At 65.2% G+C, this 20,488-nt stretch overlaps 2 protein-coding genes and 1 long non-coding RNA gene across 11 annotated transcripts in view; 1 reads left to right on the top strand and 2 right to left on the bottom strand.

Annotated features, from left to right (window-relative positions):
• Positions 1-8,749, top strand: part of GSG1L (GSG1 like) — a 167,632-nt gene extending 158,883 nt beyond the window's left edge. For 2 of the 4 annotated variants that reach the window (XM_045572523.1, XM_045572522.1), the window contains one exon: positions 8,154-8,375. In XM_045572523.1, the coding sequence (XP_045428479.1) occupies positions 8,154-8,251 (98 nt within the window). In that variant the 3' untranslated portion in view covers positions 8,252-8,375. Of the gene's footprint in view, positions 1-8,153 lie in introns of all 4 variants that reach the window. The other 2 variants (XM_045572521.1, XM_045572520.1) reach the window with 2 other exon arrangements.
• On the bottom strand, positions 1,893-10,590 carry LOC123651318. The gene is made up of 3 exons (XR_006739942.1): positions 10,456-10,590; positions 2,738-2,740; positions 1,893-1,904 (listed from the first exon to the last, which is right to left on the bottom strand). It is a non-coding gene; the product is annotated as an uncharacterized LOC123651318 (long non-coding RNA).
• A 4,969-nt stretch (positions 10,591-15,559) lies between these two features.
• Positions 15,560-20,488, bottom strand: part of LOC118704856 (katanin interacting protein) — a 187,453-nt gene continuing 182,524 nt past the window's right edge. For all 6 annotated transcript variants that reach the window (XM_045572527.1, XM_045572525.1, XM_045572526.1 and 3 more), the window contains 5 exons: positions 20,201-20,340; positions 18,595-18,696; positions 17,789-17,949; positions 17,620-17,708; positions 15,560-17,114 (listed from right to left, as the gene is read on the bottom strand). In XM_045572527.1, coding sequence (XP_045428483.1) covers positions 17,059-17,114; positions 17,620-17,708; positions 17,789-17,949; positions 18,595-18,696; positions 20,201-20,340 — 548 coding nt within the window. In that variant the 3' untranslated portion in view covers positions 15,560-17,058. The remainder of the gene's footprint in view (positions 17,115-17,619; positions 17,709-17,788; positions 17,950-18,594; positions 18,697-20,200; positions 20,341-20,488) is intronic.

Raw genomic sequence — 20,488 nt, forward strand, 5'->3', positions numbered from 1 at the left:
TCTGCTTCTGAAACCCGCCTTCGGGGCTTTGCAGGGCCACCAGCCGCTCAGACGCTCATCAGATGTGACATTTGACAGCGAGGCGGCTGCCTCGCGGTCCAGGTGTCTGCATCTTCCTTCCAGGGGCCGCTGGGGTTTGCAGCTGATTGCAGCTGTCAAGCCCAATGCCCGGGACACGCTTTTGATTCTGCCAGGTGTGTCTGGGCGGCCGGGCGGGCGAGGCGGTCGCACGCCGGCGACAGAGGCGGCTTCTGGGAGCTCCGTCCGGACGCCTCTGTGCCACCGCTGCCCTCCGCACAGCGCCGGAATCGCAGGGAAGGCTTTGCCGGGCCCGGAGCTGCCTGGCATTCTTATTCCATCGAGATCAGATCCGACGGAGTCCCGCCGAAGTCTCTCCTTTATTGACATGGAAACAGACACCGTTTCTGAAATGAGTATCGATGCCAGCTTGTTGGGCGCACAGACAGGCGTGCAGCTTGGCAATGCCTGGCACGGGGGTGGAGCGGTCCAAGCCAATGTCAGCGTCAGAATCACCTGGGGCGGGCGGGGGGGGGGGGGGGGGGGAAAGAAATGCTCCTTAAATGCAGATTGCCAGGCCCAGCCCTGAATTCGGGGCTCGGGGGGCTGGCAGGGCCTGGGGCTCACATTTCTAACATGTCCCTCAGACCAGGCCCCAGGCAGCCCTCGCCCGGCCAGCACCTGCCCCTCCATGCCGCTTTGTCCCGTGCTTGGGCTGCTCAGCGGTTCTGGGTGGAAATGGCTGCACTAAGGCCAACACCCTGCCGATCCTCCTCCTGAGGCGACGACCTGGCCCTGCCTTCCTCACCCGCAGCCCCACGCCCTGTGGTGGCACCGGTGGCCGTGGGTGCTGGGCCAGCCCCTCTGGCACGTCCCCCCGAGCCCTCCCCCACCAGCCCATCACGGCTTCCTCTTTCCTCAGCCGCTCAGCACGCCCTTGGGAACGCTCTCCCCTGGAGGGAGACGGCTCTGGACAGGGACCTCAATGCCTCGCTCACGGGCAGCCCGGTGAGAGCACAGTCTGTGGTCAGCGCAACCGGGACTGACTGGCCTCAGGCAGTGTGGCCCTGAGGACAGGCCCGGCTCAGTGTGGCCCTGAGGACAGGCCCGGCTCAGTGTGGCCCTGAGGACAGGCCCGGCTCAGTGTGGCCCTGAGGACAGGCCCGGCTCAGTGTGGCCCAGAGGACAGGCCCGGCTCAGTGTGGCCCTGAGGACAGGCCCGGCTCAGTGTGGCCCTGAGGACAGTCCCGGCTCAGTGTGGCCCTGAGGACAGGCCCGGTCCAGTGTGGCCCAGAGGACAGGCCCGGCTCAGTGTGGCCCAGAGGACAGGCCCGGCTCAGTGTGGCCCTGAGGACAGTCCCGGCTCAGTGTGGCCCTGAGGACAGGCCCGGCTCAGTGTGGCCCTGAGGACAGTCCCGGCTCAGTGTGGCCCTGAGGACAGGCCCGGCTCAGTGTGGCCCTGAGGACAGGCCCGGCTCAGTGTGGCCCTGAGGACAGGCCCGGCTCAGTGTGGCCCTGAGGACAGGCCCGGCTCAGTGTGGCCCTGAGGACAGGCCCGGCTCAGTGTGGCCCTGAGGACAGGCCCGGCTCAGTGTGGCTCTGAGGACAGGCCCGGTTTCAAGTGGGGAGCCTTGGCTTCCCGGAAACAAAGCAGTACTCCTCGCTGACTCCGCACAGAAGCTGCCGCTGTTCTCATGCCCGTTTTTGCATGAGGCCGTGTTCCCGCAATCCCTCCTGACCCCGACAAACACGTGGGCAGCTGCTAAAATACTGGCCTTGCTGGAGATGTCCATGCTCTGCTCTGGGGCAGGCCCAGAATCCAACCACAAATCTGAGGGCCCAGCGAATCCCCAGGGACGGGAGGGCACCTGTCCCCAGGGAGCCTGCTGCATCCTTCTCACTGGGGCCCTGCACGCCTCACCCAGCCGCCAGCTTCCCCCGCTTCCGGGCTTCCCTGCTTTCCCTGCCACCAACAGTGCCGGTGTCCACGCCTCCGCAAAACCTCATTTACCTGCCAAGGACCTATTTCACACCCTGCCCCTTCTGCCGAGGACACCTGCTCCCTGCTCCGTTTGGCAAACGCGCACACACACACACACACACACACACACACACAGTGGAATCACGAGATCCACAGGTGCTTTCAGAGTCTGGCTCACAGGTCTGGGAACGTCTGCCCGCACCCCCCAGCCCTGGCAGCGGTGGGCATCTTCCCTCTGCGTTTTCCTGGCCGGGCACTCACACCGACGAGGCAGAGCTTCGTGGCCCAGGCTTTGGAGGGAGATTGCCTGGGCTCACAGCCCAGCAGTGGGACCTTCGACAAATGACAACTTGTGTGGGCCTCAGTTTTCTCATCCGCAGAATGGGCACAGGAAGGACACCTAACTCGTTTCTGAGGAGTAACGGGGCGCCGGGATGTGACAGATGGAGAGCTGCAGGCTCTCACTATCGTCTCCTCATGTGCATCCACCTCCCTCACCGGGCTGTACACACGGTGGGGGAGGTGGAGAGGGGCGGGTCTGTGCCTCACTCCTGTCTGTAGACCCAGCGCCCAACAGGGAGCTGACACACAGAAGGTGCTCAGCAAATGTCTAAGGAGGGAACGAGAGCATCGGTGGCTCTGAGGACAGGGGGCGGGTCAGGGGGACTCAGTCTGAGTTCCGGTGTGAGAAAGAGACAGAGAGAACGTTCCAGCACGGACACCAGGGTCTGGGGAGACGGGCTCCGGGGAAGGAAGGAGGGGGATCCCCATTCAATGCCCTGGACCACGTGCCCCTCAGGTGGACCCGTCAGCCCAGCGTTGCCCTCCGCGTGGGTCCCACACCGGCTGCTCTTCCTCCGCGTCCTCCAGACGCCGCTCCCTCAGCGGCCGCGCCCTCAGCACTGGCCGGGCTGCCCTCACGCTGGGACGCGGTGACGGGTCAAAGCAGAGCTGCTGTCCTCGCCTGCGTCCGGCCTGGGATGGCCCCTGGGAGGGAGGGAAACAGCCACCCGGTGTGATGGGTCCCTGAGCCCCTCTGGGTGCGGCTCTCCTGAGTGGGGTGTGACATTTCCGGCAACGCGACAGGGCTGGTGGTGTCACCAGCCGACGGGTCTTCAAAGGCAGCATCTTGGCGCTGTCCTCGATTCCTTTATCCCCACGTGGCATCTCTCTTCGGAAGCCGGGGTTCGAGGTTGGGCAGCCAAACTGCAGGCTCCGGCTGGGCCTTCAGCACCTCGGACAGCGGGATCCCGGGCTCCGTGTGGGGCTGGGCTGCAGCGGGGTCACAGCTCCTGCAGCCACCTGCCCGCCTCCCTAACGCCCCCACCACCTAGAGTCCCTCGGAGAGTGCCCTCCCCCCAAGGGCCCGTCTCCCCATCGCCGTGCACCCGAGGTGGCATGGGCACTGGCATTTTTGGTTTCCAAGGGCCTCGCAGCGGAACCAGCCCACCTCGGATGTGATTCGCTCAGTCCCGCAGAGCTGAGCGCTGACCCGGGTCCTGGCGCCTTGGAGGGAGTCAGGACAGCGATTCTCCGGTTCAGACGGGAAGAGACGGGTGCGAAGCATGTCCACGCTTTGATATTTGGGTTGGAAACGGAAGAGATCTCGCAGGGAGAGCTCTGACTCAGTGTGGGGTCCAGGGGTGTCCAGGGGATTGAAACACAGTATGGCCACCGACCCTCGGAGGGGGGCCCTGGACTGAGCTCTCCCCAACCCAGGCCTGGGCTTCCCCGTCGGTGAAGGGAGGCTGCGGCACCCAGCACCCGCCAGTGGCCTCTGAGACTGGGCCATGGCGGCTCCTCTGCAGGGGCCTCCTGCCTGCCTTCTGTTCCCACCCCTGTGCTGCCTCAAAGAGGCGACCTTACCTGTCAAAGGTCATGCAGCTCAATGCGGAGGTCATTCAGCGTGTACATGGGAGAGCTCGGATTTGAACCATTGGCTGTCAGACTCCAAGCACAGTTGTTGCCCCCTCCCTCCCCCCTCCCCCTCCCCCAGTCCCCCAAGGAGGAGAGGCTGAGCAGAGAGCCTCTCTGGACTCAGGCTGAGGAAGACAGGGGAGGCCCCCTCCCCCCTCCTCCCACCCCCTGCCGCCCCGCTCAGGGCCACCCATCCATTCCCCCTCCCCCCCCCCCCCCGCATGGTGTCTTTGTTGTAGAGCCAGCTCGGGACTCGCTCTGTGCCCAGCCAGGTGTGTGTGTGTGTGTGTGTGTGTGTGTGTGTGTGTGTGGGTGGGCAGGGGAGAGCTGCCTGGTCTCTGCCTGCATCGAACCCCCAGGTTCGCTGGGGAAACACCACACACTGTGGCAGCACAGGAGCAGAAGGATGTGCGGGGGGGGGGGGGGGGGGGACACAGAGAGGGAGCATTTCAGAGACGTGGGGACGGGGCAGCAGAGGGAGGTCACAGGGAGGTCACCCGGCAGAGAGGCCGGGGCACCGAGGCCTCAGACGGATGCGTGGCGCGGGCTGCAGGGGGGACACAGGCAGACACGGCCTCCTGGGGGGAGTCTGGCCTCCGAACTCTGCTTGGCCCAAGGAGGACTTACATTTTTACAATCGTGGCTGTGATCGCTTCCATTGGGGTTGCATTTGAGACTCCGGTGCAGTGTGCCGGACGCTCTGCAAGGCGGGGCTCAGGATCCCCACAGGGAGCTCGCCCGGCGCTGGGACCGGCCGCTCTGGCGCACTGCCCCCCCGCCCCCCCCCCCCGCCCCGCCTGGCCCGGCCCTGGGGACATAGGCTTCCCGCTGCACAGGGTGAGGCTGTTTGTTCGTTCGTTTGTTTTGTTTTTTGGCTGGAGACTGGCCCCACAGGGAAGGGCTGTCAGGAGGGAGTGAGCGGGCGTCTTGGTGGCTGTGGGGGCTCTGGGCTGCGGAGGACGGAGCACCCAGTCCCCCACCTGCTGGGCGGCTGGAGGGGGGACGAGGACCGGTCCTCAGTGACTGGGCCTCTGGATCCAGGGGACAAGGAGCCTGATTTCAACTCACGGAAGGACAGGGACCGTGGCCTTTCTTCACTTTCTAAAATTTAATTTTTAGAGAGTGGGAGGGAGGGGAGAGAGCGAGAGCAACATCGATGTGAGAGAGACACATGGATTGGTTGCCTCCTGCACATGCCTGCCCAGACTGGGGCCAAAGATGAACCTGCAACCCAGGTAGTGCCCTTGACTGGGAATTGGACCCGTGACCCTTCACTCACAATTCTCTAACCGCTGATCACTCTGATCGTTTATTGTTGACCTTTTCCCAGTTCCAATGAACTCTCCGGGGTTATGCCTGTTAGCAACGTAAGAGCAACTACAATTGCTTTTAAACGTTCCTTTAGGTAAATAATCAAACCATCCTTTGCACAAATGTTTGCTTTTAGATGTTTTTTGTTTTGTTTTGTTTTGTTTTTTAATCTCCAACTCCTATACCTTGGCAGCCAGCACTTCCAAGGAGCGCACTGCCTCTGTGGCCGGGGCCAAGACACATGTCTTTCCCGAGGCCACGCCATCCCCAGTGCCTGCCAGCCGTTCCCGCCCCGTCTAGAGGACGGAGAAACGGGCAGAGCCAGCTGGCACCGGCGGGTGTTAGACAGAAGGGGGCGCCGCGTGGCATCGCCAGCTGCCCTCCCCCGGCCCTCCGCCTCGCTCCCAGGAAAGCCTGCCGCTCAGGGCTGGTCTGGGGGGCGGGCGGGAGCAGCCTGTCGGGGGTGGGTGGGGAGGGGGTGCGAGCGGGGCCCGGGCTTTGCTGTAAGGGCTCTGCCTGACCCAGAGGGTGACAGGAAGGCCTGGGTGCCCCTTCGGCGGGGAAAGCCACGGAGCAGGTGCTTTCACCACGGAAGTGTGCGTCAGGGAGGAAGTTATTCCGTCAGTCCGTCCGGGGCTCCTGAGGCGCCGCGGGCGCTGTTGGGTCTCGGTTTCCTCTCTGTGACGAGGCGGCGGCTGCCCTGGCTTGGTGTCCCCGCAGGGCGCTTGGTTGCTGTCCGTGTCCCTCTGACCTCCAGGGCCCCCTTCTCCACCCCCACCCACCCCGCGGGGCGGCCGCAGGGAGGAGCCCTGCCTCCTGGGCCCGCTGAGGAGAGCCACGCCGTGGGGGGCGGGGGGGTGACGAGGTGCGGGGAGCCGGGCTGGGAGGGGACACTCCCTGCAGGAGCAGCGTGAGCTGGGCCGGAGGGTTTGGTCCCGGCGGGGCAGGTACGGGCACCGTGTCCTCTGGGCTGCAGTGCGGAGCGGGACCTGGGCCGGCAGGTTAGAGCCGCCTGGGAGGCTCCGGCAGGGAGCGAGCTCCGGGGCCCGGAAAGCTGGGGCGTGGCGGGGTGTGACTGGGGTGTGACTGGGGTGTGGTGGGGCGTGGCTGGGGTGTGGCTGGGGTGTGACTGGGGTGTGGCTGGGGTGTGACTGGGGTGTGACCAGGGTGTGACTGGGTGTGACTGGGGTGTGGCGGGGTGTGGTGGGGTGTGACTGGGGTGTGACTGGGGTGTGACGGGTGTGACTGGGGTATGGCGGGGGTGTGGCTGGGGTGTGGCTGGGGTGTGACTGGGTTGTGACCGGGTTGTGACTGGGGTGTGACTGGGTTGTGACTGGGGTGTGACTGGGGTGTGACTGGGTGTGACCGGGGTGTGACTGGGTTGTGACCAGGGTGTGGCTGGGGTGTGACTGGGGTGTGACTGGGGTATGGCGGGGGGGGGGTGACTGGGTGTGACTGGGGTGTGACCAGGGTGTGACTGGGTGTGGCTGGGGTGTGGTGGGGTGTGACCGGGGTGTGGCAGGGGTGTGGTGGGGGTGTGCCTGGGTGCGCCTGGGCGGCAGGACAGCTCCCAGCCTCCTGCTGAGGGCGGCCTGTGCCCGGGCAGCTTGGCCAGAGAGCTGCTCAGGCAGCCGGCCTCGCCGTCCCCGGGCCCTGAGGACCGGGCCTGGGCGCCTGTCCATGCGTCCTCACCTCCCACAGCCCGGCACACGCAGGACACAGCACAGCCAGGCACCTGGGCCGATGGGTGGGGAGGGGTGAGGAGGGTTGGGGAGGGGCGGGGAGGGGTGAGGAGGGTTGGGGAGGGGCGGGGAGGGGTGAGGAGGGTTGGGGAGGGGCGGGGAGGGGTGGGCAGGGGAGGGGAGGGGGGGGGAGGGGTGGGGGGGGGGGGGAGGGGTAGGGAGGGGTGGGCAGGGGAGGGGAGGGGCGGGAAGGGGTGGGGAGGGGAGGGGAGGGGTGGGGAGGGGTGGGGAGGGAAGGGGAGGGGCGGGGAGGGGTGAGGAGGGGTGGGGAGGGGCGGGGAGGGGTGAGGAGGGGAGGGGAGGGGTGGGGAGAGGCTTGTGGAGGGGTGGGGAGGGGTGGTTGCAGGGGGGCTGGGATGGGGGTGGGTAAACGGTGGGCAGGGGAGCGATTGGTGGGACTGAGGGAGTGGGTGGGTGAAAAGAAAGCAGAGATGGAGAGTGGGTGGGGGTGGCCTGACGTGGGGTGGGTGAGTTGGGGGCAGGAGGGTGTGAGGGCGGTGGTGGGTGTTGGTAGGTGTTGGTGGGATGTGGGTGAGTGTGGGTAGGATGGTGTGGGGGCGATGGTGGGGGCAGTGGTGGGTGGTGGTGGGAGGAGGGTGAGTGTGGCAGGAGGGTGTGAGGGCGGTGGTGGATGTTGGTGGGATGTGGGTGGTGGGGGCAGGAGGATGGGGTTGGGATTGGTGCATTAGTGGGTGACAGCAGGCTGGGAGTAGGGAAAAGGTGGCGAGTAGAAGGGTGGGTGGCAGGTGAAGGAGTGGCTGTTGGGGCTGTGGGTAGCAGTGTGTGTGGGAACAGCTGGTGGTGTGTTAGGGGTGTGTGTGCTGTGCTGTGTGTGGAGCTGTGTGAGTGGGTTACAGGGCTGCGGGCGATGCGGGTGGGAGGAGTGTGAGGGGAGCGGACACACTGGTGGCTTGGATATTGGTGGTGGATGTCCAGGTGCTGGTGGATGGGTGGGCTGCTGGGTGGGCAGGGGCGTGAGGTGGTGTGGAAAGCTGGGTGTGCGGGTGGGTGGAGGGTGAGCTGGTAGGTGGGACGGGGTGGAGGCTGCAGGTGGGCAGACAGCTGGGCCGGGGGTGTGGGAGGGCTGTGAGAGGCCAGTGGGTGGTGGGCAGTGAGCTGGGGGCAGTGGGCAGGAGGAGCGCAGGGGGAGCACTGTGAGCCTGACCCCCTCCCTCTCTCCGCAGGACACCAGCCCCAGGTGGGCGACTCCTGGCCGCGGAGCTCTGCACACGAGGCCGCAGAGCTGAGCCGCCAGTGCTGGGTCCTGGGGCACTGGGTGTGACCGCGGCCCGCCGGCCAGACCCGCCACGTCGGCACCAGCCCCGCAGGCCGTGCGTCTGGCCCCACCGAACCCTGGCCTGTGCGCTCCGAACCAGCCAGCCTGCACGGGGACACCGGCCGGCCCAGCCGTGGGCCTGCGGGGTGCACAGGGCTGCTGCACAGGGCGCCTTCCGGACAGCAACCTCTCTCTCTTGCCACAGGAGAGCCCTGTGGGTACAGCCGGGTGCCAGGAAAAACCGGACATCGGCCCTTGGGAGCCTGGGGTCCCAGAGCCAGCTAGGCAGTTCAGGAGGTGCCCAGCGGCCCTACCTGTAGGGGGGCGGGGCATGGCACTGAGGGGGCACACAGCAGGCACACAGCAGGGCTGAATAAATGCTTGTTGAACCCGTTTCCTTGCTGTGTGTGGAGGCCAGTTGCTCTCTGGCGTGGCTGCCCTTCATGGCTCCATCCTAGCCGGCCCCCGAGGAGCCTGAGGCGGGAGCCGGGCACCCAGGGGTCCGGCAGGGCGTGGGGGAGGAAGCCCAGAGCCTGCTGGGTCTGGGGTCGGTCAGGCTGCAGGCTGCCTTGGATTCCAGAGGTGGGTAGGGTGGGGTGTCAGGCAGATGGGAAAGGTAGGATAGCAAGAGAAGGGCCTCGCACCCAGATCCTCAGCCACGCTGACCTCCACAGGGACTCTTAGAGCCACCTTTACATCAAATGCCAGGGCTCCAGGGCTGGGAAACAGACTTTCACTCTAAAGACAGGAGGCCTAAGGGTCACAGGGATGAAGAAACCGACCCAAGACCACAAAGCTAGCAAATGGCAGACTTGGGGCTTGAACCAGGACTCCAGACTCCGAGAGACCTCGTCCCTTCCCCAAGGATTTCTAGAGCTTTCTCTCAAGCAGACAATGTTCTTCACTCTTCCATAAACTCACCACCCATTTAATCATTCACCCACCCATTTACCCATCATCCAACCATCATCCATCCATCGTCCATCCATCTATCCATCACTTATCCATCCATTATCCGTCATCCATCCATCCATTATCTATCCATCATCCATCCATCCATCCATCCATCCATCCATCATTTATCTGTCCATCATCCATCACTCATCCATCCATCATCCATCATTCATCCATCATCCATCTATCCATCACTTATCCATCATCCATCATTCATTCATCATCCATCCATTTACCCATCATCCATCATTTATCCATCCATCATCCATCCATCATTTATTCCTCCATCATCTATCATCCATCATCCATCCATTAGTTACCATAATTCCCTGCATCAGACATTTATACATCATTCTTTCATGCATCACCCATCCTCATTATTCAACCATCCATCCATATATTCATCTGTCCAGTGATATAACCCATTGTTCCCTATTCTGGGCCAAGTACTGCGGGAGGCACTGGAGGTAGGACATGGAACCATCCAGAGAGGGTATCTGCCTTGGCAGAGCTCACAGATGGGCAGGACAGATAACTAACGGACGATGATGGTTCGGTGTGTGAAGAGCTGGGGTGCCCAGTTCCAGCCCCTTCACTTGAGACCTCGGGCAACTTGCCTGACTTCTCTTGTGCCTCCTTCCCGTGGGCACAGAGATGGTCATTCCAACTACCTCTGAAAGCTGCTCCGAGGGCCCACAAGCTGATGTCCGTGACACCTTTTGGACAGAGCCTGGCTCAGTGCACGCGCTTTGCCGGTGTTTGCTCTTCCCATGGGAAGGGCGGAGGCTGTGGGCGCCCGAGGCCGCACCTGCGGGGCTGGGGGCAGTGGAGAGAGGAGGCTGTGCTGGGACAAGGGCACTGGAGCTAAAACATAAAGTTGTCTAGACATCAGGCAGACACGGGTGTAGAGGGGAAGACAGTTGGGAGCATCGTAGGAACTTGAAAGCAGTCCATGGGCCATGGCAGGTGTGGGGGGAAAGGAGGACGTGGTGACGCAGGCTGTGGAGGTGGGTGGGGCCAGGCCGGCCGGGCCTAAGCCCCTCGGGAAGCTTAGCTGAGTCCTAAGAGCGGCTGCTTTCAGCAGGTGGGAGGCCCCCGAAGCCGTGGACGGAGAATAGAGGGGGGGGGCTGGTGTCCTCCTCCCCCGGTTGAGGGGAGAGAAGAGGGGAGGCCCTGGGGACGGACAGAGGGCAGACGCAGGAGCTGGTGAGCAGGGACAGATGAACGGGTTCGGGGTGGACGGAGGAAGGGGACACCTCCTGCTGGAGGTGTCTGCTCACTCATTCATTCATGCATTGACAAGAGTGCATCATTAACCCATCCTTCATTTGCTCAGCATTTCGGACCTACTATGTGGGGCCAGAGGTGGGTCTGGAGAGAGAGGAGGCCCAATCCCAAAGGCCTTGCCTGCCAGGACGGGAGCCCGGGCTTTGGCCTCGGCGAGAGGAACCCGTGGCTGCAAACGTGGGGCTGGGCGGCCGCCCCCCGGGCCCTGGCCGGCCCCGGCTGCTGGAGCTCCGTGCTCACTGAGCTCCTTCTGACGCCGGCAAGTGGCCCTCAGAGGCCCGGGACATGCCTTTAGGTGGCACGTGGGTAAAATTTTAATCTATTTTAATAGTCGTGTTTATGTAACTGTGTCTTAGGAAAAATGTATAACGCGCACATCCGTGCCTGAGTTCACAGATATTACTGCTTAGGATGAAACCAAACTAGGCATTTGAGTAAAAAGGAGGAGTCGTCTTAGAGAAAACCTCATTAAATAAATAATTGTGCAAGTGTACGTGACTCTGCTACGCGGACGGCTCCCCCGAGGGCCACTGCACCGCCCCAGGCTCCACGTCCTCCTGTCGTTGCTGGGGCCTGCGGGCAGGCGGTGAGGACAGTCTGCAGAGCCTGCAGCAGGAAGGCCGCTGGCTGGATGGAAGGAAGCACTTCCTGGCAGGCTGGCGAGGACCCCGTGGGTCCCCACGGAGGGTGCCTGGGAGGCTCCCACATGCAGGGAGCACGTGCCGCTCCGGGATGGGAGGAGGGAGATCCAGCTGGTCTGAAGGCAGGGGCGCCTGGGCGAGCACGGAGACCCTGCCTGGGAAGCGAGGCCCCTGCTCCGGCCCCTGCAGCGTCCCTGCTCAGTCCCATGCCCGTGTGCATGGCTGAATGGCGCTGGCTTCCTGTGTGCACGCCTTCCCTCTTGACCCCCGTACGCTGGCCTGACCCACAGCCCAGAGCGGTTCTCACGTTCTGCTCCGGGACCCTGCACCCAGGGTCCCTGCGGTCACGTGTCCCGCCCGGGCTTGAGCGCACACGCCGGCCTGGACACATCTGAGCGCAGGATGCCGCTCGGCGTGCACACGTGCTAACGTGTGTCCTCGGCACTCATCATGCTGTGTGCCCCCGTTGGACCCACACACTTGGGTGCACGTGTGCCTGCACTGACGCGGCGCCCTGAAATGGGGCTCTGCCCTCTCATTTGCCCACATCGCCCCATGTCCCCAGATCAGTCCCTCCCCAGCGGAGGCTGATGGGCAGCCCGTCCCAGCGGCCCCGGCTGATGTCCCAGCCGCACCAGCTGATGTCCCTCCGCGGCTGGCGGCTGTGATGAGCCGTCATCCCGCCGCCCCCACCGAAGCCGGCCGCCCGGCCCTCGGTAATGGAAACGTCAACTTGATTCATGGGCGTTCGTCAGCGGCGGCCGGCCTGCGGACAGGCGTGCTGGGAGGCCCGTCCCCTGGGAAGGGCCGTGGCTGCGAGCGCTGACCCCTCGCTCAGGAGGAAGCAAGGGTGGAGGGAAGCATCTGGAGCTGCCAAGTCAATTCTGACGACAAAAATGTCATTTCAGATGGTGAGAAGCGCTGCCAAGGTGAACCGAGGGGCCTGATTGGGACCGGAGGGGAGGGCAGGCCTCTCAGCGGGAGGGCCCTGGCAGCAGGGACGGAGGTCGAGGAAGGAGGCGGCAAGGGGTGTGGGCAGAGTCAGCCTGTGCAAAGGCCCTGGGGTTGAGGGCAGCACTGAGAGGCTGCTTGGAGTTTGGGCAGGAGGTCTGCTGCTGAGGGGGCACTGCAGCCAGGGGGTGGGGACCTCGTGGGTCACAACAAGGAGTGTGGCCTCACCTGGGGCCACAGGGCCATTGACAGGAGGGCTTTTTGTTTGTTCGTTTGTGTCCAGTCACAATATTGTATTTTGAACCAAAAATACTTTTTAAAAAAATGAACTGTATTAACTGAATCTCAAAAGTGAAGAGCAACACAGAAGAAGCTCAGATGGGGTGACAATAACGGGGCTGTTAGGAGGTGGGCGTGATCAGCTCTGCAGCCTGGGGTGGGGGTGGGGCAGAGCTGGGTGACCAGGGAGGGAGCGGAGCAGGTCCTGGGGGGCAGTTAGGGCCTGGGGGTGCTGGCATGGGGATGGGGAGGAGCACAGTGTGGCCTGGAGATGAGAGGGGAGGGAGGGGCCTGGGTGCTAGGCCGGCCGGGCGTGGTCAGAGGCGCCTGCCAGGGCTCGGACGCTGTGCAGGGGGGACACGGGGGGCCGCACGGGCCTGTGGGAATCAGCAAGAGATGCCCTCGTGGGTGAATCAGAGAAGCTCAGGAGGTGCGGCCGGAGCACACGGCTCGGGGCTGGGCCTCCACGCCATCGCCCGCCCTTGGCCCTGGCTGCGGGGAGAGCAAACCGCACGGCTGCTCGGTGGAGCCGGCGTGGGACTGAGGAGACAGCCGGCGGGGAGCACCGTCCTGAGGAAAACCAGTCCTCGCGTGGGATTCACCGTGTGGACAGACAGGAAAGCACAAGCCGACCTCGGCCCGCCCCCGCACGCCCAGCCCTGCCACCCCAGCAGCTGCCTCCGGCTGCATTTCATCCTGGACTGAGGCTGCTGCGCCTGGCCTTGCTGGTGGGGAGGCTGGTGGGGAGGCCGGCCGGGACGGGGCGGGGGCCGGCTCCGCAGAGTCAGCCCCGCCTCGGCTCCGTCACCGGCACCAGCAAGCCGGTCGGGCACCTCGGAATGAGGCCTCCGCCAGCAGGATGTGCCCAGTCAGCAGGGCACTGCCGGGAGGGCTCGTGTTTGGTGATATTAGCTTTGTCGTTAGGACACAGATGTGGCTGCCACAGGCCGTCCCTCCCGCAGGGGCTGGGGGCCTGAAGTGGTGTCACCCGTGCCACACGTGTCTAGCCACGTGACAGCCGCACGGCTCACGGGGACACGTGGCTCATCGGGCATGGCCCCACCTGCCTCCTCCAGACCCCGCCTGAGCCTGTGGCCTCACTCGATGCCGGGTTTGGGGCCCGGGGCCCGGGAGAGCCCTCTGCACGCTCGGGTGGCTGGGGTCTGATTCCCAGGGGCACGGTCCGCCCTGCTCTGGGCCCCACGGTGCCCCTCCTCCCCTCCTGCTCCCCATTCATCCCCTGCCCCGGTCTCAGGGGCAGGCTCAGGGCATGTGGGCTGTGAGGCAGTGCCCGCAGGGAAGCAGTGGGGAAGGCGGTGGTCTGGGCCAGGGCCCTCCGGGTTCTCCAGAGCCCTGACCGCACAGATCGCACAGCCAGCCCGGCCTGCGTAGGCGGAGCCCCGGACTGTGGCTGCCCTTCACTCAGGCCGGATGGGGCGGAGCCTCAGGAAGGGACCCTCCTGGCCCCAGGAGGGATGGAGGGGAGGCCAGGCCTGGGGGGAGGTGGCAGCGGAAAGGGCTGGGCAGCTCGGCTCCTTGAGCTCGGGGAGCCAGTGCGGGAACCGTCTGGAGACAGACGGGCAGAAGCAGGCCCTTCACACGGCTGGACAGGCCCCCCAGGGGAAGCGCTTGGGGAGAGGTTCCTCTGGAACCCCAGCCTGCTCTTCCTTGACCTCCTGTCCTGTAGCTGATTCACTCCCAGGAATCCGCGCCCAGGCTCTCGGGCACCGGGCCTGGGGCTGCCTCACAGGGTGCTGAAGCTGGGGTGGGATGAAGGTGCGGAGGGGGAGGGGGAGGGTGGGGCCTGCCACCTGAGCATGTGCAGGTCACCCCACTGAGCAGCCGCTCTGGGGCTGGGGTCAGGGCGAGGGTCCAGGGCTGATCTTCCCCCTCTTACCCCGGGAGAGCCGAGGAGGGTGGAGCCACAGGCAGGGGCTGCGCCCTCTGGGGCCAGGGACCAGGGCGGGTGGGAGCCGGGTGGCTCCACAGCACTCGTCACTGTTTCTGTGGGGCACCCCCTGGGGGAGGGTTTGCTGGGGTAAGTTGAGCCAACATTGGGAAGTTAGGTTTCACATTAAAAGGAAATAAAGCACCTGAGTGTCTGGCTGCTCTCAACCACGAAGGCCGGGCGTCGCTGGGACATCGGTTCCAGCTGCCCTGGGGGCCAGGCCTCCCATCTGCTCTGCTGAGCGACAGGGACCGGGCCAGGCACTGGCTGCTGAGCGAGACTCACTGTGGCTGGAGTGGGCGCCTCCTCGGTCTCCGCCCACAGGGAGGGTCTCATATACAGCCCCAGAGGGAGGGGGTGGCTCTCCCACGCCAGGTCCGGGCAGAGCAGGCCCCTAGGAGCTCAGAGGGGCAGGGGCAGAGCGGCTGCAGAGGCCCTGCGTCCTCGTCCATGGGGTGGGACGGACAGAGGGAACCCCTCACCCGGCACAGGAGCGAGGTGGGCTTCCTCAGGGCCTCCTGCCCAGCCAGGCAATGGCTGGCTCCCACGCCGCATGCAGATGCCCACCCTCACCTGAGTCTCCTTTCCACTCAAGCGCTGCTCTACCCAATGCCGAGCGCTGCCTCAGGCCGGGCCGTGCGCCGTAGTGGGAGCCCAGAATCGGCTCTGGAGTGGCTCCAGCATCCGTGCCGAAGGCGACTCCCTGCCAGAGGCCAGGGCTCCACCATGCCCGGCTGTCCTGGGGTTTGGGCCGGGACCAGTGGTCTCAGAGCTGTGCCTCTGCGGGGCAGGCTTCTCGTCGCCAAGAGGAGGGCCCTGCAGTGCCCACCCGGTGCTGCTCCATGAGGCAGATGGGTGAGTGCCAGGCACGGGCACCGCCCGCCGGACGGGCGGGCTTCTCACAGCGCCAGGGCCAGGCACGGCACCGCCCGCCGGACGGGCGGGCTTCTCACAGCGCCAGGGCCAGGCACGGGCACCGCCCGCCGGACGGGGGGGCTTCTCACACAGCGCGTGTGCCAGGCACGGGACATGCCGGACGGGTGGGCCCCTAGCACCACACACACAGGGGCTTCTCCTCACCCAGTGCCAGGACAAGGACCCCCACTCGCAGGGGGAGAATGGAGCTCAGAGAGGAGGGACATGCCCGCGCCCCTGGGCCAGCCTTCAGCAGATCTGGCTCAGTTCCCAGAGGCAGCCTGGACTACCTCTGACCCCAAGCCCAGTGTGGGTGCGTGTTCTTAATAACATCTCTTATTGATTTTGCAAGAGAAAAAAAATAGAAATTTATTTTAGAGCTAACGCCTGTCAGCCTTGCTTTCCTCCGAAATTGCATGGTGCACACAATTACTATAAACATCAGCTGGGACCCGGGGCGAGTGCGGGTCTGGGCGATGTTCCCGGAATCTGACCCGTGCCCGTGCCCGAGGCTCCGGGGCAGGCCTGGCACCGTCTCAGGCGCCGAGCTGGACTGATCAGTCCCAGCGGCGTCAGCTCTCCGGGGAGCCGGGTCCAGAGGCGCCCAGGTCTGGGAGCTGAGCAGGGAGGTGGGGCTGGGAAGCCACAGAAAAGATGGATTTTCTTGTGGGAGAAACAAGTCCTTATCTCCACACGGACCCCGCGCTGCGAGTGATAAGCCCATTTGCACAGCGGCCCGAGGAGGCCGGGCTCGGAGCGTCTGAGGCTCCCGGTTGCATAGGAACGCATTCAGTACAGTAATGCGGCCGGGCTGGGCGCCAGGAAAACAACGGATTAATATTGGGAACGAGAAATTACCCACCGCTGGGAAAGCAATTAGGTCCCCGATCCGAGCTCGTTACATCGATGGAAATAGATGTGCTCCCGGCTCCGCTCGGCGGGGAGCAAGGCACGTCTCCAGCTCGCTGGGAAGCCGCTGGAAGGGGGGAGCGCGGGGGCCGGGGCAATAAGAACCCCACTCCTGGCTCCGAGGGGGGCCGGGGACCAAAGAACCAGAGGGAGAAGCCTGCAGACTCCAGCTAGGCAGGGAGCTCCAGGAGGGTGAGCCTCTGGGGCTGCGTTGGGGCCTGCCGGGCCCTCCCTCCCTGCCTGTCAGCCTGAGGCGTCTGGAGGGGCCGCTGGCCCCTGGGTCTGAGCTGCCTGCCTGCCGGTCCTGGCATGCTTGGGCCTGGCCCTGCACGGTGGGTCCACTCCCTTCCTTTCCTCGGCAGGACACGTGCCCTTGGCCAGCCCCGTCTCAGCGCGGCGAGGGACAGAGCCTGCAGAAACAGTTCCTCTGAGAGGTCGGTCACAAGTGAGGTGGCAGCAGTCCTGGCCGGACAGGAGGGTCCAGGGAAGAGTCCGCCCTCCCAGGCAGCTCCGCCAGCCCCGAAGGAGGCAGGGTGTGCCTGGGAGGGGCTGTGGTGGAGCTCCCGGCACACCTGGAGGCTGGTGTCCGAGGCCTGGCTCAGGGGCTCCAGGCCGGATGGAGGCCTCCCCCGCCCGCCTCCCTGTCCCGGCCCAGCCAGACCGGCTCAGGGACCGGGAGAGGCTGAGTGGGCGCTGCCCGCTGTGTGGGTCTTACAGAGCAGAAGGCCCTGCCCCTGCAGCAGCCCTGCCTCCTCCGCCGGCCGCCCGTCTTTCCCAGGCCTCCACCCCGAGTCCCTTCTCGCCAGCGGCCCCCTCCTCGCCGCAGCTCTCCTCAGGCGCTGGGGCTGAGGCGGGGCTCTGAGGCCCGGGGGCGTGGTGCTGAGGGGCGGGGGAGCCCACGCGGGCCGAGGACCAGTGCGCTCCTCCGGTCAGCACCGCCGCCGTCTCGTTGTCTCCTCGCTCAGGCAGGTTTTGGGGCGTAAGGCTGTGGAGGGAGAGCACAGGGGGGTCAGGGTACAGCTCCCCCCGAGGGCTGCCCCTTGTGCTCAGGCTGGAATCTGATCTGCCTGCGTGTCCACCCGAGGCCCGTGGAGGCCTGGGCCCTCCTGCAGCTCCCAGCGCCTCGAACCCGCACTCCTGCTCACTGACCCACGACCTGGGCAGGCCGGCCGCCCCTCCAGCCGCCACCTGCTGCTGCCTCTTCCCGGCCACCCCTGCCGTTCAGGGTGCGGCTCAGACACCACCTCCTCTGAGAATCCCTTGTCCTGTGCATCCTCCACGGCTCTCCAGGCCCAGGACGACCCCTCCGATGATGTGCTCTGCCCTCTGGCCTTGCCCTCTGTACTGGAGGCCTGGGTCCCGGCAGCCTCCTCAGCCCCCCCAGCCCCAGCCAGGCCCCTGGAGGGGAGGGGGCCTGAGGGCGGGCAGGCGCCAAAGGGATGTGATGCAGCCCAGACTCCTGAGGGGCTCGGGCAGAGAACCGAGCGGACCTGGGTCGACGACGCTCTGCTTCCTCTTGGCGTTGGTGACGATCTGGTTCTCGTTCATCATCTGGACGTCCTGGTCCTCGGCGTGGCCGCTGCGGGGGGAGGGGAGACGGAGCGTCAGGCCCGGTCCTGCCCGTCCTCGGCAGGCTGCGGGCCGCGGGCGCTCGCCCACCTGATGGCGGCGTGCTTCTCCTGGTGGCAGCGGTCCAGGTCCTGGGTGAAGAGGATGGTGTGGTGGGGCACCGTGGGCTCGCACGTGGGCAGGATGCCCCGCGCCAGGTGGCTCACCATGGCCAGGATCCCGTTGTACACCAGCAGGTCGTCCACCAGGAGCTGCACAGACAGAGGAGGGCTGGCGGCACGGCAAAGTGCGTGCTGCAGCCTGCCCGCCGTGTGCCCGGGGCAGGCCAGCCGCCAGCCGCCCGCGGCCAAGGAGCTGAGGCTCAGGGCTGATCCGCCTCAGCAGGAGGAAAAGCCTCGGGCCTGCTTTCCCCAACCAAGTCCCGCACAGAGCGCTCCCTAGATCAGTCCAACCGGAGGAGGGGAGGGGAGAGGGGGAGGGGAGGAAAGAGAAGAGGAGGAGAGGAGAAGGGAAGGGTGGGGAGGAGAGGAGAAGGGAAGGGGAAGGGAAGGGTGGGGAGAAGAGGGAGAAGAGGGAAGGGGAGGGGAAGAGAAGGGAAGGGTGGGGAGAGGAGGGGAAGGGAGGGCAGGGGAGGGCAGGGGAGTGGAGGGGAAGAGTGGGAAGAGGAGGGGAGGGGAGGGGAGGGGAGGGGAGGGAAGAAAAGCTGCTTTGTGTTTTCAGGGTGAGGGTGCCAGCCTGGGAGGAGGGTTCGTTCACGCTGGCTGGGAGCCGCCCTGCTCGGGGACTGGGCATTGTGTCTAGGCTGCACAGAGAGAAGCCAAGTGAACCGCATCACACGGTGACTGCCGGGCCAGTCACCACCGAGCTCGATTCTAAAGCCGCTAACGAGCACTCACGCCGAACTCCTTCACCCCTCGGTGGGGCGTTTTCGCGTAGTTCCACAGTTTGATCATCGACACGGTGGTAGGCAGGTCGAAAATCACATACACCCGGTTCACCTGTCGGGGAGAGAGCCCATTAACAGGCTGTTTGCAAACAGGCTCTGGGCTGGGCGGGCGCCTGGCTGCTGGGCCACGGCAAAGGGTTCCCACGCCTTCCGTCTCCCGAAGCCCATCGGCAGGCAGGGCAGTGTGGCTGCGCTGGCTGGTGCAGCCTGCTCTCCGGCCGGCGTGGCCCCGTGTAAACACCGCAGAGGACTGGGCACCTGCCCTGCCCGCGGGCCAGGCCAGAGTCTGGGGCAATGAGGCCGAGGCACAGGCCAGGACTGAGTGAGGGGCACCGCCCGGCAATCAGCACCGCCCGCCCCTTTGTCCTTTCCCGCTGTAAACGGAGAGCACAGCGGACAGGCCGAGGCACGAGGCACGCCGGGGGATTCTCAGTACCAGCGTCTTTGAATCTCCGTGGGGAGCGGGGAGGGTGGCTCAGATCAGCGGCAGAGTCAGCTGGTAAAGTGGCACCCGATCGCCTCCCCTCCTCCCTTCCCAACACTCTCAAGTACCAGGGGCTCCTTGGAAGAGAGAATGAAGCAACGCGCACCCAGCGGGCCCCGGGCTCCAGCTGCTTAGCCCAGTGCGGCCCAGTGCGGCCCTGTGGCCCTCCTCAGAGTGGGAGTGACTGGCCACACTCACGCTGGCAGCAGGCGGGGCTGCCCGGGGCCACGACCTTGTGGCCGGGTCTAAGGCACCTCTGCACTCCCCTTAGTAATGGGGGTGGGGCTAGGGCACTGGCCTCCACTCAGGGGAAGCTGATGGACCCTTGATGGTGGGGAAGGGGGGCAATTTGGGGGAAGGCCCTTTGGAAAACCTCCCTCCCAGAACTGAGAGAAAAATGTACCCCCTTACCCTCCTGCCCAAGTCCACGGAGTGGAAAGGGCACGTGTCAGTAGGCACAGGGGCACGCAGACACTGCCACACATGACTGCCCGGCCTCAGGCCCTGCGGCTGTCCCAGCTCCTGGCTGCCCTCCTCCCTCCCTGCCTCCCACACCATCCAGGCCCCGGTGAGCAAAGCCCACCCCAAGGCTCTCCGTCAGGCACTGGAGCAAAAAGCTCAGGAGGACCAACTGCAGGCTCTGTGGTTGGGGAAACTGAGTCAGTTGGCTGGAGATGACCAGGCAGCCTTGGTGGCAGAGAGAGGGCATGATTGGGGACAAGCGCCCGGTGCCATAAGGAGGGAGCAGAAAGAGTGAATGTGGGGAGGAGGGAGCTGGGAGGAGGAGGCCAGAGAGCAGCAGAGGCAGAAGAGGAGCGGAGAAGGTTGCCCACAGGGAGCTGCACTGGGGCCCTGGCTTCAGAGTCCCAAGTGGTCCTTCATCTCCCCGTGTCCCTTAAAGGACCCCCCCACCAGCAGCAAAGAGAATGAAAGCTGGCCAGAAGAGCCGGCTCCTGCGGGTTCCCTGTATCCTGACTTGCTGCAGGTGAACTTGGCCTGAAGGAAGAGGTGTCCCCGGGACCGGGGACAGGAAGTCTCCATCCACCCCAGGCCGAGAGCCTCGGGAACCCACCAGGCCAGGCAGGATGGGGGCCAGCCACATGTGCCGGCCGTCACTGGTGTCGTTCACTTGGTCGATGAGCTTGTCCGGGGTCCGCACGTCCCCACACACGCCCTCCAGGGAGTTCACGCTGTCCGGGAAGGCGGCGATGTCTGAGGAGGCCTCTAAGCTGCCATAACGTGAAGAAATGTGCTTGGACCCGTGCCACCCGCGCGGCAGCCAGCCTCCAGCACACTGTGAGCTCGGGGACCCGCCTGCAGGCAGAGCAGCCTGACGGACAGGTTCCGGGGAAACGAGAGT

Source organism: Pipistrellus kuhlii, unplaced genomic scaffold, assembly GCF_014108245.1.
Source record: "Pipistrellus kuhlii isolate mPipKuh1 unplaced genomic scaffold, mPipKuh1.p scaffold_m20_p_48, whole genome shotgun sequence".
NCBI lineage: Eukaryota > Metazoa > Chordata > Mammalia > Chiroptera > Vespertilionidae > Pipistrellus > Pipistrellus kuhlii.